A 16713-nucleotide genomic window follows, 5' to 3' on the forward strand; every position below is an offset into this window, starting at 1 on the left:
ACTTCCTCAGGAACATACAGCAGCTGATAAGTACTGGAAGGATTAAGATTTTTACATAGAAGTAATTTCCAAATCTGTTTAAATTTTTGGGACCAGTTGATTTATAAACATTTGTTTTTCCCCGGAGGGAGGTGTGTGGGGAGAGAAAGAGAGATATATGAGATAGATAGATAGATAGAAAGATAGATAAATATGAAATAGATAGATATGAGATAGATAGATAGAAGATAGATATGAGATAGATAGATAGATAGATAGATAGATAGATAGATAGATATGAGATATAGATATGAGATAGATATGAGATAGATAGATAGATAGATAGGAGATAGATAGATAGATATGAGATATAGATATGAGATAGATAGATAGATATGAGATAGATAGATATGAGATATAGATATGAGATAGATAGATAGATAGATATGAGAGAGATAGATATGAGATAGATAGATAGATATGGGATAGATATGAGATATAGATATGAGATAGATAGATAGATATGAGATAGATATGAGATATAGATATGAGATAGATAGATATGAGATAGATAGATAGATATGAGATAGATAGATATGAGATATAGATATGAGATAGATAGATATGAGATAGATATGGGATAGATATGGGATAGATAGATATGAGATGTTCTTTATAGAGATTAATGTGTCTCTCCTATTAGTCTCCCCGGTATATTACATCTTGTCTGCAGTAGAAATATATATATATATACTTAGTACTCTATCATTTATAGGCATTCGGAGTATTATTTCTGTGTCCGCAGTTGTCGCTTTCTTTCCTCCTGGAATAATGAGACATAAATATGGATAATATGATTGTATTTTTCTGCAGCCGCCATGAATCTCCTGACACATTTCACCAGAATTGGGCTGATCCTGTGCGGAGCGTCGCTCTTCTCTGGATATGAAGGAAAACCGGTGACGTGAGTGTCCTGTGGGTGTAATGACCCCTCTTAATGTAACATGTCTATATATATATATATACACACACACTATCCCCGTTTTGCTGCTAATGTGCCTTCAGCTTTAGAAAAACTACAACTCCTTTAGCTGTCTGGGCATGCTGGGAGTTGTAGTTTTGCAACAGATAGAGGCGTACTTGTTGAAAAACACTGGGGCTGTGGGGGATGCTGGGAGTTGTAGTTTTACAACTGCTGGAGGTTGCAGACCTTGTGCTGTCAGTAAATGATGTTATTAAAGGGGTATTCCAGAGGGAAAAAATATTTACAAATTAACTAGTGACAGAAAGTTATACAGATTTGTAAATTACTTCTATATTTAAATCTCTAGCCTTCCAGAACTTATCAGCTGCTGTATGACCTGGAGGAAGTTTTGCAGTCTTTACATTACTTATCAGCTGCTCTATGTCCTGGCGGAGTCATGTAGTCTTTCCAGTACTGATCAGCTGCTGTATATCCTGGAAGTCATGTAGTCTTTCTAGTACTTATCTGCTGCTGTATGTCCTGGAGGAAGTCATGTAGTCTTTCCAGTACTGATCAGCTGCTGTATTTCCTGGAGGAGTCATGTAGTCTTTCCAGTACTGATCAGCTGCTGTATGTCCTGGAGGAATCATGTAGTCTTTCCAGTACTGATCAGCTGCTGTATATCCTGGAAGTCATGTAGTCTTTCTAGTACTTATCTGCTGCTGTATGTCCTGGAGGAGTCATGTAGTCTTTCTAGTACTGATCAGCTGCTGTATGTCCTGGAGGAGTCATGTAGTCTTTCCAGTACTGATCAGCTGCTGTATATCCTGGAGGAAGTCATGTAGTCTTTCTAGTACTTATCTGCTGCTGTATGTCCTGGAGGAAGTCATGTAGTCTTTCTAGTACTTATCTGCTGCTGTATGTCCTGGCGGAGTCATGTAGTCTTTCTAGTACTTATCTGCTGCTGTATGTCCTGGATTAAGTCATTTAGTCTTTCTAGTACTTATCAGCTGCTGTATGTCCTGGAGGAAGTCATGTAGTCTTTCCAGTACTGATCAGCTGCTGTATGTCCTGGCGGAGTCATTTAGTCTTTCTAGTACTTATCAGCTGTTGTATGTCCTGGAGGAAGTCATGTAGTCTTTCTAGTACTTATCTGCTGCTGTATGTCCTGGAGGAAGTCATGTAGTCTTTCTAGTACTGATCAGCTGCTGTATGTCCTGGAGGAGTCATGTAGTCTTTCTAGTACTTATCTGCTGCTGTATGTCCTGGAGGAGTCATGTAGTCTTTCTAGTACTTATCTGCTGCTGTATGTCCTGGCGGAGTCATGTAGTCTTTCTAGTACTTATCTGCTGCTGTATGTCCTGGATTAAGTCATTTAGTCTTTCTAGTACTTATCAGCTGCTGTATGTCCTGGAGGAATCATGTAGTCTTTCCGGTACTTATCAGCTGCTGTATATCCTGGAGGAGTCATGTAGTCTTTCTAGTACTTATCTGCTGCTGTATGTCCTGGATTAAGTCATTTAGTCTTTCTAGTACTTATCAGCTGCTGTATGTCCTGGAGGAAGTCATTTAGTCTTTCTAGTACTTATCTGCTGCTGTATGTCCTGGATTAAGTCATTTAGTCTTTCTAGTACTTATCAGCTGCTGTATGTCCTGGATTAAGTCATTTAGTCTTTCTAGTACTTATCAGCTGCTGTATGGTCTAAAGTAAGCCATGAAGTCTTTTTAGTACTTATCAGTTGCTGTATGTCCTGTAGGGAGTCGTGTAGTCTTTCCAGTCAGACCACAGAGTTCTACTTCTGTCCGTGTCAGGATAGGTTTGCTATGGGGATTTGCTCCTGCTCTGGACAGTTCCGGATATTGACAGAGGTGTCAGCAGAGAGCACTGTGGTCAGACTGAAAAGACTTGATAACTTCTATCAGGACATACAGCAGCTGATAAGTACTGGAAAGACTACATGACTCCTACAGGACATACAGCAGCTGATAAAGTAATGAAAAGACTACATGACTTCCTCCAGAACATACAGCAGCTAATAAGTACTGGAAAGACTACATGACTTCCTCCAAGACATGCAGCAGCTAATAAGTACTGGAAAGACTACATGACTTCCTCCAAGTCATACAGCAGCTTATAAGTACTGGAGAGACTACATGACTTCCTCCAGAACATACAGCAGCTAATAAGTACTGGAAAGACTACATGACTTCCTCCAAGACATACAGCAGCTGATAAGTACTGGAAAGACTACATGACTCCTCCAGGACATACAGCAGCTGATAAGTACTGGAAAGACTACATGACTCCTCCAGGACATACAGCAGCTGATCAGTACTAGAAAGACTACATGACTCCTCCAGGACATACAGCAGCTGATAAGTACTGGAAAGACTACATGACTCCTCCAGGACATACAGTAGCTGATAAGTACCGGAAAGAGTACATGATTCCTACAGGATATACAGCAGCTGATAAGTACCGGAAAGACTACATGATTCCTCCAGGACATACAGCAGCTGATAAGTACCGGAAAGACTACATGACTCCTCCAGGACATACAGCAGCTGATAAGTACCGGAAAGACTACATGACTCCTCCAGGACATACAGCAGCTGATAAGTACTGGAAAGACTACATGATTCCTCCAGGACATACAGCAGCTGATAAGTACTGGAAAGACTACATGATTCCTCCAGGACATACAGCAGCTGATACATACTGGAAAGACTACATGATTCCTCCAGGATATACAGCAGCTGATAAATACTGGAAAGACTACATGACTCCTCCAGGACATACAGCAGCTGATACATACTGGAAAGACTACATGACTCCTCCAGGACATACAGCAGCTGATACATACTGGAAAGACTACATGATTCCTCCAGGACATACAGCAGCTGATCAGTACTGGAAAGACTACATGACTTCCTCCAGGACATACAGCAGCTGATAAGTACTAGAAAGACTACATGACTCCTCCAGGACATACAGCAGCTGATAAGTACTGGAAAGACTACATGACTCCTCCAGGACATACAGCAGCTGATCAGTACTGGAAAGACTACATGACTCCTCCAGGATATACAGCAGCTGATCAGTACTGGAGAGACTACATGACTACCTCCAGGACATACAGCAGCTGATCAGTACTGGAAAGACTACATGACTTCCTCCAGGACATACAGCAGCTGATAAGTACTGGAAAGACTACATGACTCCTCCAGGACATACAGCAGCTGATAAGTACTAGAAAGACTACATGACTCCTCCAGGATATACAGCAGCTGAGAAGTACTGGAAAGACTACATGACTTCCTCCAGGACATACAGCAGCTGATAAATACTGGGAAGACTACATGACTCCTCCAGGACATACAGCAGCTGATCAGTACTAGAAAGACTACATGACTTCCTCCAGGACATACAGCAGCTGATAAGTACTGGAAAGACTACATGACTCCTCCAGGACATACAGCAGCTGATAAGTACTGGAAAGACTACATGACTCCTCCAGGACATACAGCAGCTGATAAATACTGGGAAGACTACATAGCTTGAGATTTTTAAACAGAAGTAATTTAAAAATCTGTATAACTTTCTGCCACCAGTTGATTCTTATTTTTTTCCTTCGGAGTACCCCTTTAAAAATGTTTTTTTTTTTTGCACTTCTTCTAGGAGACGAGCCGTGAGCGAGATGCAGCTTATGCACAACTATGGGGATTTCAGGCACACGCTGCAGAGGCAGGAATGGCTGCAGCTGAAGTTGCAGAACGTGCACCCGGCGTCCGTCAGCACCCCACAAGAAGCCACGCCCAAGGTGGCCGACAGCAAACCCCAAAAACCTCACAAGAAAGACAAGTCAGTGGACAACCGGACCAAGCACCCTGCCCACCAGAACCAGAGAACCAGCGGGAAAAAGTCTCAGCGGCACAGCGCCAAAGCCAACACGGAGAACTACCTGAAGCCCGACAGTCACTGATATTATTGGGTTAATACTGGAAATCGGATTCTTTTACACTTACCAAAATATGAAACCCAAATAGTGGCACGAATGTAATCCTAAACCCGATTCTGCTTGGGAAACCCCATAGACGGAGAAACTTGGGGACTGTATCTATATGTTTATTTCTTTTTATTTTTTTAATTTATTTTTTTTTAAACAGAAATATTTTCTTTCCAACATTCCTTTTAATATAAACAATCACAGTCCAACTTTTGTCCCTAAAATCTGTCAAGATTTTTTTTTTTATATAGTGTAGCATAGGCTACTATTAGAGAATTATATAGAGGTTCTTGTGTATGCCTTGCGCTTACCTATTTTAGCTGATGTGACAGGTTTGAGTTTTCAGCCATATTGACATCTATTCCACCACTGAAATGATTTCCTAATGGTGACTACATTTCCCATGAATCCTCTAGCTTTGCAGAGGGTGGGGTGGAGTTTGATCACTGCACCTGGTCATCTAATTAGGCTGCTGGTGCTGGGGGTCAGCCAGGTGAACTGATTAAACCAGTGTTTTCCAAACAGTGTGCCTCCAGCTGTTGCAAAACTACAACTCCTAGCATGCCCGGACAGCCTCCGGCTGTCCGGGCATGCTAGGAGTTGTAGTTTTGCAACAGCTGGAGGCACACTGTTTGGAAAACTGGATTAGACACATTAGTGGGTTGGGGGTCTGTTCGCATTATGTGCAGTTTTGATGCATATGTGAATTGACCTATAATCACTATTGAGGTGTTTATGTAGATTTGTAGTTGAATTGGAATGTACACCAAACCCCGCCCCTCTTTGATCAGCCCCGCCCCTTTTCAGACCATCAGCCTAATGTTCTGCCTCCTAATGCACATACATGAGCAGCATGGACCCCAGCGGTCCCTGCAATACAAGTCATGTGCAAGAAGGTCCGTATTGTGCACAAGACTCCTGCAGTACAAACATTTATTTCTATATAATCGGAGAAACGCTTCAACACCATTTTACGGTTTACATATAGATATTATCTAGATAAAAAGATAAACAGAATAGTGAGTACAGCTCTGGAGTATAATACAGGATATAACTCAGGATCAGTACAGGATAAGTAATGTATGTACACAGTGACCTCACCAGCAGAATAGTGAGTGCAGCTCTGGGGTATAATACAGGATGTAACTCAGGATCAGTACAGGATAAGTAATGTAATGTATGTACACAGTGACCTCACCAGCAGAATAGTGAGTACAGCTCTGGAGTATAATACAGGATATAACTCAGGATCAGTACAGGATAAGTAATGTATGTACACAGTGATCTCACCAGCAGAATAGTGAGTACAGCTCTGGAGTATAATACAGGATATAACTCAGGATCAGTACAGGATAAGTAATGTAATGTATGTACACAGTGACCTCACCAGCAGAATAGTGAGTACAGCTCTGGAGTATAATACAGGATATAACTCAGGATCAGTACAGGATAAGTAATGTAATGTATGTACACAGTGACCTCACCAGCAGAATAGTGAGTACAGCTCTGGAGTATAATACAGGATATAACTCAGGATCAGTACAGGATAAGTAATGTATGTACACAGTGATCTCACCAGCAGAATAGTGAGTACAGCTCTGGAGTATAATACAGGATATAACTCAGGATCAGTACAGGATAAGTAATGTAATGTATGTACACAGTGACCTCACCAGCAGAATAGTGAGTACAGCTCTGGAGTATAATACAGGATATAACTCAGGATCAGTACAGGATAAGTAATGTAATGTATGTACACAGTGACCTCACCAGCAGAATAGTGAGTACAGCTCTGGAGTATAATACAGGATATAACTCAGGATCAGTACAGGATAAGTAATGTAATGTATGTACACAGTGACCCCACCAGCAGAGTAGTGAGTACAGCTCTGGAGTATAATACAGGATATAACTCAGGATCAGTACAGGATAAGTAATGTAATGTATGTACACAGTGATCTCACCAGCAGAATAGTAAGTACAGCTCAGGAGTATAATACAGGGTATAACTCAGGATCAGTACAGGATAAGTAATGTAATGTATGTACACAGTGATCTCACCAGCAGAATAGTGAGTACAGCTCTGGGGTATAATACAGGATATAACTCAGGATCAGTACAGGATAAGTAATGTAATGTATGTACACAGTGACCTCACCAGCAGAATAGTGAGTGCAGCTCTAAATAATACAGGATATAACTCAGGATCAGTACAGGATAAGTAATGTAATGTATGTACACAGTGACCTCACCAGCAGAATAGTGAGTGCAGCTCTGGAGTATAATACAGGATATAACTCAGGATCAGTACAGGATAAGTAATGTAATGTATGTACACAGTGACCTCACCAGCAGAATAGTGAGTACAGATCTGGGGTATAATACAGGATATAACTCAGGATCAGTACAGGATAAGTAATGTAATGTATATACACAGTGACCTCACCAGCAGAATAGTGAGTGCAGCTCTAAATAATACAGGATATAACTCAGGATCAGTACAGGATAAGTAATGTAATGTATGTACACAGTGACCTCACCAGCAGAATAGTGAGTACAGCTCTGGAGTATAATACAGGATATAACTCAGGATCAGTACAGGATAAGTAATGTAATGTATATACACAGTGACCTCACCAGCAGAATAGTGAGTACAGCTCTGGAGTATAATACAGGATATAACTCAGGATCAGTACAGGATAAGTAATGTAATGTATGTACACAGTGATCTCACCAGCAGAATAGTGAGTACAGGTCTGGAGTATAATACAGGATATAACTCAGGATCAGTACAGGATAAGTAATGTAATGTATGTACACAGTGACCTCACCAGCAGAATAGTGAGTACAGCTCTGGAGTATAATACAGGATATAACTCAGGATCAGTACAGGATAAGTAATGTAATGTATATACACAGTGACCTCACCAGCAGAATAGTGAGTACAGCTCTGGAGTATAATACAGGATCTAACTCAGGATCAGTACAGGATAAGTAATGTAATGTATGTACACAGTGACCTCACCAGCAGAATAGTGAGTGCAGCTCTAAATAATACAGGATGTAACTGTTTCTGCAGACTGTATCTGTATATAAACCGTAGACCGGTGTTCAGGCTTTAGTACCAGAGCAGTATACAGTATATACTTGAATAGAACCTTCTGGAGATACGGTCTCTTTCATTTCCTTATGGCTTTATAGTATTGGCTGATATAAGGTTTTATGTAACATTTACCTGATCTGATGTTTCTTTACCTTGTATAATCTCCTGTAACGTTTCCTTGTATAACATTTACATTCCTTTAGACGTAGTGGGATTTTCGTGTTAGCAGCGGCGTCTCGGACTCCTCCAGTCGCGTCTATGTCATCACATTTTTCGAGTCCGAGTCATCTTCATTTCCACTGAAACAAGACATTTATTTTTTATTTTTTTGTGGTCATGTAAAAAAAGCACTTTAATTGTATTTATTTTTTGTAATGTAAAGTACTTAGCATAACTTATTGTTTCATATTTTTCTATTCTGTAACAAATAAAATAGATATTTGTATGGGAAACGTTGTTGTTGTGTAATTCCTGCAGTAGTGATTCTCATGACCCCTCCACATTACACTGTGCTTATTCTTATCTGACAGGAAGTTGTGTAGTCCTCTGATTGTCAGTGTTGTGTTGTCTCAGCAGCTCCCGACTCTTCCCTCTTCTACTGACAAGAAGTTGTGTAGTCCTCTCATTGTCAATGTAGTGTCTCAGCAGCTCCCGACTCCTCCCTCTTCTACTGACAAGAAGTTGTGTAGTCCTCTCATTGTCAGTGTTGTGTTGTCTCAACAGCTCCTGACTCCTCCCTCTTCTACTGACAATAAGTTGTGTAGTCCTCTTATTGTCAGTGTTGTGTTGTCTCAGCAGCTCCCAACTCCTCCCTCTTCTACTGACAATAAGTTGTGTAGTCCTCTCATTGTCAGTGTAGTGTCTCAGCAGCTCCCGACTCCTCCCTACTCTACTGACAAGAAGTTGTGTAGTCCTCTCATTGTCATTGTAGTGTCTCAGCAGCTCCCGACTCCTCCCTCTTCTACTGACAAGAAGTTGTTTAGTCCTCTCATTGTCAGTGTTGTGTTGTCTCAGCAGCTCCCGACTCCTCCCTCTTCTACTGACAAGAAGTTGTGTAGTCCTCTCATTGTCAGAGTAGTGTCTCAGCAGCTCCCGACTCCTCCCTCTTCTACTGACAGTAAGTTGTGTAGTCCTCTCATTGTCAGTGTGGTTTTGTCTCAGCAGCTCCTGGCTCCTCCATCTCATTTGACAGGCAGTTGCGTATTCCTCTCTTTGTCAGTGTAGTGGAGTCTAGCGTTGAGCGCTAATATTCGAAATGCAAATTTTTACCGCAAATATCGTCACCTTGCGATTTCGCGAATATTTCGAATATAGTGATATATATATTCGTAATGACAAATTTTTTTTTTTTTGCGAATATATGCGAATATGTAAATATTCGTGAACATCAGCACTTCCAGTCAGAGGACACTGATCCCTCCCATCTTTTTAGGTGAAAGATATAATCGCGCATGCGCACTATGCGAATTCTATCACAAATTTTTGCATAAAAAAAAAACATAGTGAATATGCGAATATAGGACGGATATTCGTCCATATATTCGCGAAATATCGCAAACTCAAATATGGCCTATGCTGCTCATCACTAGTGGTGTCCCAATACATAAGAACCCCCTGCAAAATGACTTATTTGGGTGTATGAACATAGTGCCCTCCCCATAGGATAGGGCAGTGTTTCCCAACCAGGGTGCCTCCAGCTGTTGCAAAACTACAACTCCCAGTGTCTCAGCAGCTCCCGACTCCTCCCTCTTCTACTGACAAGAAGTTGTGTATTCCTCTCATTGTCAGTGTTGTGTTGTCTCAGCAGCTCCCGACTCCTCCCTCTTCTACTGACAAGAAGTTGTGTAGTCCTCTCATTGTCAATGTTGTGTTGTCTCAGCAGCTCCCGACTCCTCCCTCTTCTACTGACAGCCTACGGCTGTCCGGGCGTGCTGCGAGCTGTAGTTTTGCAACAGCTGGAGGCACCCTGGTTGGGAAACACTGGGATAGGGGATAACATTTTGGGGAGTTTTTCCCCTACTGTATATCCCATTGACATTTTGGGGAGTTTCACTACAAACAAGTATAAACTTGTAATTGTGATGTCGTCAGGTTTATTGTGGTACGCGCACAGCAGGCGCATACTTGCAGCGTTTTTACCACGAGATAACAAGAATAACATATGACACATGTTACCGAAAATAGAAGCCGGGCGAGAGCAGCGGGAGAGGAATTGCATAACCTGCAATCCAGGCGGCTTAATATAGTGTTGTCACCCAAAAATGATTACTTGTAATATGTAATGTACAGCGCATATACACAAAAGTGTGAAATAAATCAATAATTATATATACATATATATACACAAGTGTGAAATAAATCAATAATTATATATACACACATACATACACAAGTGTGAAATAAATTATAAATCATTATATATATATATATATATATATATATACACACACAAGTGTGAAATAAAGAAATAATTATAAATCATTTATATATATATATATATATATATATATATATACACACACACAAGTGTGAAATAAAGAAATAATTATAAATCATTTATATATATATATATATATATATATACACACACAAGTGTGAAATAAAGAAATAAATAAAATAAATAACTATATATATATATATTATTATTATTTATTTTTCCTCAAATATAAATTTCATAAATTACAATTTGGGATCACCTATGGATCTCTTAGTTTTCCAGGTGTTGCCTCGGCTTCACATTAACCTGATTCTGTTCACTTAGCAAAGTGTTCCCCAGCCTGTGGCTCTCCAGCTGTTGCAAAACTACAACTCTTTATAGATTTAGATACACTGGCTGAGTAGATAGAATCGCTAATGATGAGCTTAGATACAATGGCTGATCAGATAGTGTCACTAATGATGAGCTTAGATACACTGGCTGAGCGGATAGAATCACTAATGATGAGCTTAGATACACTGGCTGAGCGGATAGAATCACTAATGATGAGCTTAGATACACAAACTGAGAGGATAGAATCAGTAATGATGAGCTTAGATACACCGGCTGAGCAGATAAAATCCCTAATGATGAGCTTAGATACACTGGCTGAGCAGATAAAATCCCTAATGATGAGCTTAGATACACTGGCTGAGTGGTTAGAATCACTAATGATGTGTTTAGATACACTGGCTGATCGGATAGAATCACTAATGATGAGCTTAGATACACTGGCTGAGCAGGCAGAATCACTCATGATATAAGGTTAGATACACTGGCTGAGCAGATACAATCACTCATGATAAGCTTAGATACACTGTCTGAGCAGGAAGAATGATGCATGATAAGGTTAGATACACTGTCTGAGCAGAAAGAATGATGCATGTTAAGGTTAGCTACATTCCTGATAGGCTTAGATACACAGACTGTGCAGACAGAATGATTCCTCATAAGCTAAAATACACTGACTGAGCAGATAGTATCACTCATGATAAGCTTAGATACATTGGCTGAGGAGATAGTATAACTCATGTAGGCTTAGAACAACAGCAGAGCAGATAGTATCACTCGAGATAAGTTTAGATACACTAGTTACAAGGGGTACTCCCCTGGAAAACATTTTTTTTTTAAATCAACTGGCGCCAGAAAGTTAAGCAGATTTGTAAATGACTTCTATTTCAAAATATGAATCCTTCCTGTACTTATCAGCTGCTGTATGCTCCACAGGAAGTACTTTTCTTTTTGAATTTCCTTTCTGTCTGACCACACTGCTCTCTGCTGACACCTCTGTCCATGTCAGGAACTGTCCAGAGCAGGAGCAAATCCCCATAGCAAACCTCTCCTGCTCTGGACAGTTCCTGACATGGACAGAGGTGTCAGCAGAGAGCAATGTGGTCAGACAGAAAAGAAATTCAAAAAGAAAAGAACTTCCTGTGGAGCAAATAGAAGCTGATAAGTACAGGAAGGATTAAGATTTTTAAATAGAAGTCATTTACAAATCTGTTTAACTTTCTGGCACCAGTTGATTTATAAAAAAAAAAATAAAAAAAATAAAAGAAGTTTTCCTGTGGAGTACCCCTTTAAGCAGATAGTATGACTCTCTATAGACTTAGACACACTTTATGATATATATATATATATATATATATATATATATATATATATACATTTTTGGGTAACCTATGGGATCTCTAAGTTATCCAGGTGTTGCCTTGCTTCATATTAACCTGATTTTGTTCACTAAGCAAAGTGTTTCTCAATCTGTGGTTCTCCAGCTGTTGCAAAACTACAACTCCCATCATGCCCTGACAGCCTGCGGCTGTCAGGGCATGATGGGAGTTGTAGTTTTGCAACAGCTGGAGAGCCATGGGTTGGGATACACTGCCTTATGTATAGATTGCTATAGTGACTGTGCGTGTATCTGGTCCTTACACTCTCACACATCAGTAATGAGCAGTATGGTCCACTAGGGGGCAGCGCTTATTCAGACACATTAGTGATACAGTTTATCAGGTTTATTATTGTGAGATGGCAAAACAAAAAGCAAAAAATAGACACAGGAAGCGATGACGTCAATTGTTACGATAAATCTGATAAACAGATCAAAGTGATCCGTCCGGGAAGAGATCGGCGTGAAAGGTGCATTGTGTGGGAAAAAGCTTCATAGGAATTGGCTCCTAGTAAGGGTGCAAAGGTTAGATACACTAGCTGTGCAGATAGTATCACTCATAAGTTTAGATACACTGGCTAAGCAAATAGAATAACTCAAGATAAGCTTAGATACACTGGCTGATCAGATAGAATCACTAATGATGGGCTTAGATACACTGGCTGAGTAGATAGAATCACTAATGATGAGCTTAGATACACTGGCTGATCAGATAGAATCACTAATGATGGGCTTAGATACACTGGCTGAGTAGATAGAATCACTAATGATGAGCTTAGATACACTGGCTGAGCAGATAGAATCACTAATGATGAGCTTAGATACACTGGCTGAGCAGATAGAATCACTAATGATGAGCTTAGATACACTGGCTGATCAGATAGAATCACTAATGATGAGCTTAGATACTCTGGCTGAGCGGATAGAATCACTAATGATGTGTTTAGATACACTGGCTGATCAGATATAATCACTAATGATGAGCTTAGATACATACACTGGCTGAGCGGATAGAATCACTAATGATGAGCTTAGATACACTGGCTGAGCGGATAGAATCACTAATGATGAGCTTAGATACACTGGCTGAGCGGATAGAATCACTAATGATGAGCTTAGATACACTGGCTGAGCAGATATAATCACTAATGATGAGCTTAGATACACTGGCTGAGCGGATAGAATCACTAATGATGAGCTTAGATACACTGGCTGAGCAGATAGAATCACTAATGATGAGCTTAGATACACTGGCTGAGCAGATACAATCACTAATGATGAGCTTAGATACACTGGCTGAGCGGATAGAATCACTAATGATGAGCTTAGATACACTGGCTGAGCGGATAGAATCACGAATGATGAGCTTAGATACACTGGCTGATCAGATAGAATCTCTAATGATGAGCTTAGATACAGTGGCTGAGTTGATAGAATCACTAATGATGAGCTTAGATACACTGGCTGATCAGATATAATCACTAATGATGAGCTTAGATACACTGGCTGATCAGATAGAATCACTAATGATGGGCTTAGATACACTGGCTGATCAGATAGAATCTCTAATGATGAGCTTAGATACAGTGGCTGAGTTGATAGAATCACTAATGATGAGCTTAGATACACTGGCTGATCAGATATAATCACTAATGATGAGCTTAGATACATACACTGGCTGAGCGGATAGAATCACTAATGATGAGCTTAGATACACTGGCTGAGCAGATAGAATCACTAATGATGAGCTTAGATACACTGGCTGAGCGGATAGAATCACTAATGATGAGCTTAGATACACTGGCTGAGCAGATAGAATCACTAATGATGAGCTTAGATACACTGGCTGAGCGGATAGAATCACTAATGATGAGCTTAGATACACTGGCTGAGCGGATAGAATCACTAATGATGAGCTTAGATACACTGGCTGAGAAGATAAAATCACTAATGGGGAGCTTAGATACACTGGCTGAGCAGAAAGAATCACTAATGATGAGCTTAGATACACTGACTGAGTGGATAGAATCACTTATGATGAGCTTAGATACACTGGCTGAGCAGATAGAATCACTAATGATGAGCTTAGATACACTGGCTGAGCGGATAGAATCACTAATGATGAGCTTAGATACACAAACTGAGAGGATAGAATCAATAATGGTGAGCTTAGATACACTGGCTGAGCGGATAGAATCACTAATGATGACCTTAGATACACTGGCTGATGATAAGCTTAGATATACTGGCTGAGCAGACAAAAAGACTCTTGATAGACTTAGCTACACTGGTTTAGCAGATGGAATGACTTATGATAAGTTTAGATACACTGGCCGAGCAGATAGAATAACTCAAGAAAAGCTTAGATACACTGATTGAGCAGAAAGAATACCACATGATAAACTTAGATACACTGGCTGAGCATATAGAATCACTCATGAGATGCTTGGATACACTGGCTGAGCAGATAGAAGCACTCATGATAAGCTTAGATACATTGACTGAGTAAACAAAATGACTCAAGATAAGCTTAAATACACTGGCTGAGCACATAGAATACTCATGATAGAAAGATACACTGGCTAAGCAGATAGAATGACTCATGATAAGCTTAGATACACTGGTTGAGCAGATAGTATGACTCATGATAAGCTTAGATACACTGGTTGAGCAGATAGTATGACTCATGATAAGCTTAGATACACTGGTTGAGCAGATAGTATGACTCATGATAAGCTTAGATACACTGGTTGAGCAGATAGTATGACTCATGATAAGCTTAGATACACTGGTTGAGCAGATAGTATGACTCATGATAAGCTTAGATACACTGGTTGAGCAGATAGTATGACTCATGATAAGCTTAGATACACTGGTTGAGCAGATAGAATGAATCATGATAAGCTTAGATACACTGGTTGAGCAGATAGAATGACTCATGATAAGCTTAGATACACAAGCTAAGCGGTTAAAATGACTCTTTATAGACTTAGATACACTGGCTGAGCAGACAGTATCACTTAGATATCATAGTATCATAAGAAATCATACACTGGCTGAGCGGATACAATGACTCATGATAAGCTTAGATACACCTGCTAAGCATATATTATCATTCAGGAAAAGCTTAGATACACAATCTAAGCAGTTAAAATGACTCTTTATAGGCTTAGATACATTGGCTGAGCAGACAGTATAGCGCTTAGATATCATGGTATCATAAGAAATCGTACCTGATGGGCTTAGATACACTGGCTGAGCAGACAGTATTGCTTAGATATCATGGTATCACAAGAAATCATACCTGATGGGCTTAGATACATTGGCTGAGCAGACAGTATCGCTTAGATATCATAGTATCATAAGAAATCATACCTGATGGGCTTAGATACATTGGCTGGGAAGACAGTATCGCTTAGATATCATAATATCATAAGAAATCATACCTGATGGGCTTAGATACATTGGCTGAGCAGACAGTATCGCTTAGATATCATAGTATCATAAGAAATCATACCTGATGGGCTTAGATACATTGGCTGGGCAGACAGTATCGCTTAGATATCATAATATCATAAGAAATCATACCTGATGGGCTTAGATACACTGGCTGGGCAGACAGTATCGCTTAGATATCATAGTATCATAAGAAATCATACCTGATAGGCTTAGATACATTGGCTGAGCAGACAGTATCGCATAGATATCATAGTATCATAAGAAATCATACCTGATGGGCTTAGATACATTGGCTGAGCAGACAGTATCGCTTAGATATCATAGTATCATAAGAAATCATACCTGATGGGCTTAGATACATTGGCTGGGCAGACAGTATCGTTTAGATATCATAGTATCATAAGAAATCATACCTGATGGGCTTAGATACATTGGCTGAGCAGACAGTATCGCTTAGATATCATAGTATCATAAGAAATCATACCTGATGGGCTTAGATACACTGGCTGAGCAGACAGTATCGCTTAGATATCATAGTATCATAAGAAATCATACCTGATGGGCTTAGATACATTGGCTGAGCAGACAGTATCGCTTAGATATCATAGTATCATAAGAAATCATACCTGATGGGCTTAGATACATTGGCTGAGCAGACAGTATCGCTTAGATATCATAGTATCATAAGAAATCATACCTGATGGGCTTAGATACATTGGCTGGGCAGACAGTATCGCTTAGATATCATAGTATCATAAGAAATCATACCTGATGGGCTTAGATACATTGGCTGGGCAGACAGTATCGCTTAGATATCATAGTATCATAAGAAATCATACCTGATGGGCTTAGATACATTGGCTGGGCGCAGCACTAGTATAAACAGATGTACATTGGGGAGAATGATCAAACCCTGTGCAGAGGAGCAGTTGCCCATAGCAACCAATCAGATCCCTGCTTTCATATTTAAAAAAGGTAAAAGCTGGAATCTGATTGGTTGCTACGGGGAACTGCTCCTCTGCACAAGGAGATACACTACCCCTGGGGTTGTCACGT

General features: G+C 40.0%; 1 protein-coding gene across 8 annotated transcripts in view; it reads right to left on the bottom strand.

The window, feature by feature from the left end:
• Positions 1-16643, bottom strand: part of DHCR7 (7-dehydrocholesterol reductase) — a 100593-nt gene extending 83950 nt beyond the window's left edge. For 2 of the 8 annotated variants that reach the window (XM_056527934.1, XM_056527935.1), the window contains exon 1: positions 8186-8346. Coding sequence is in view for 5 of the 8 variants with exons in the window: in XM_056527927.1 (XP_056383902.1) it covers positions 8206-8242 (37 nt within the window). In the remaining 3 variants the exon portion in view is untranslated. Of the gene's footprint in view, positions 1-8185; positions 8353-15431; positions 15452-15502; positions 15591-15715; positions 15735-16496 lie in introns of those variants that run through there. The other 6 variants (XM_056527927.1, XM_056527933.1, XM_056527932.1 and 3 more) reach the window with 6 other exon arrangements.
• Positions 16644-16713: the final 70 nt, after the last annotated feature.

The sequence above is a fragment of the Hyla sarda genome, chromosome 6 (genome assembly GCF_029499605.1).
Source record: "Hyla sarda isolate aHylSar1 chromosome 6, aHylSar1.hap1, whole genome shotgun sequence".
Lineage (NCBI taxonomy): Eukaryota > Metazoa > Chordata > Amphibia > Anura > Hylidae > Hyla > Hyla sarda.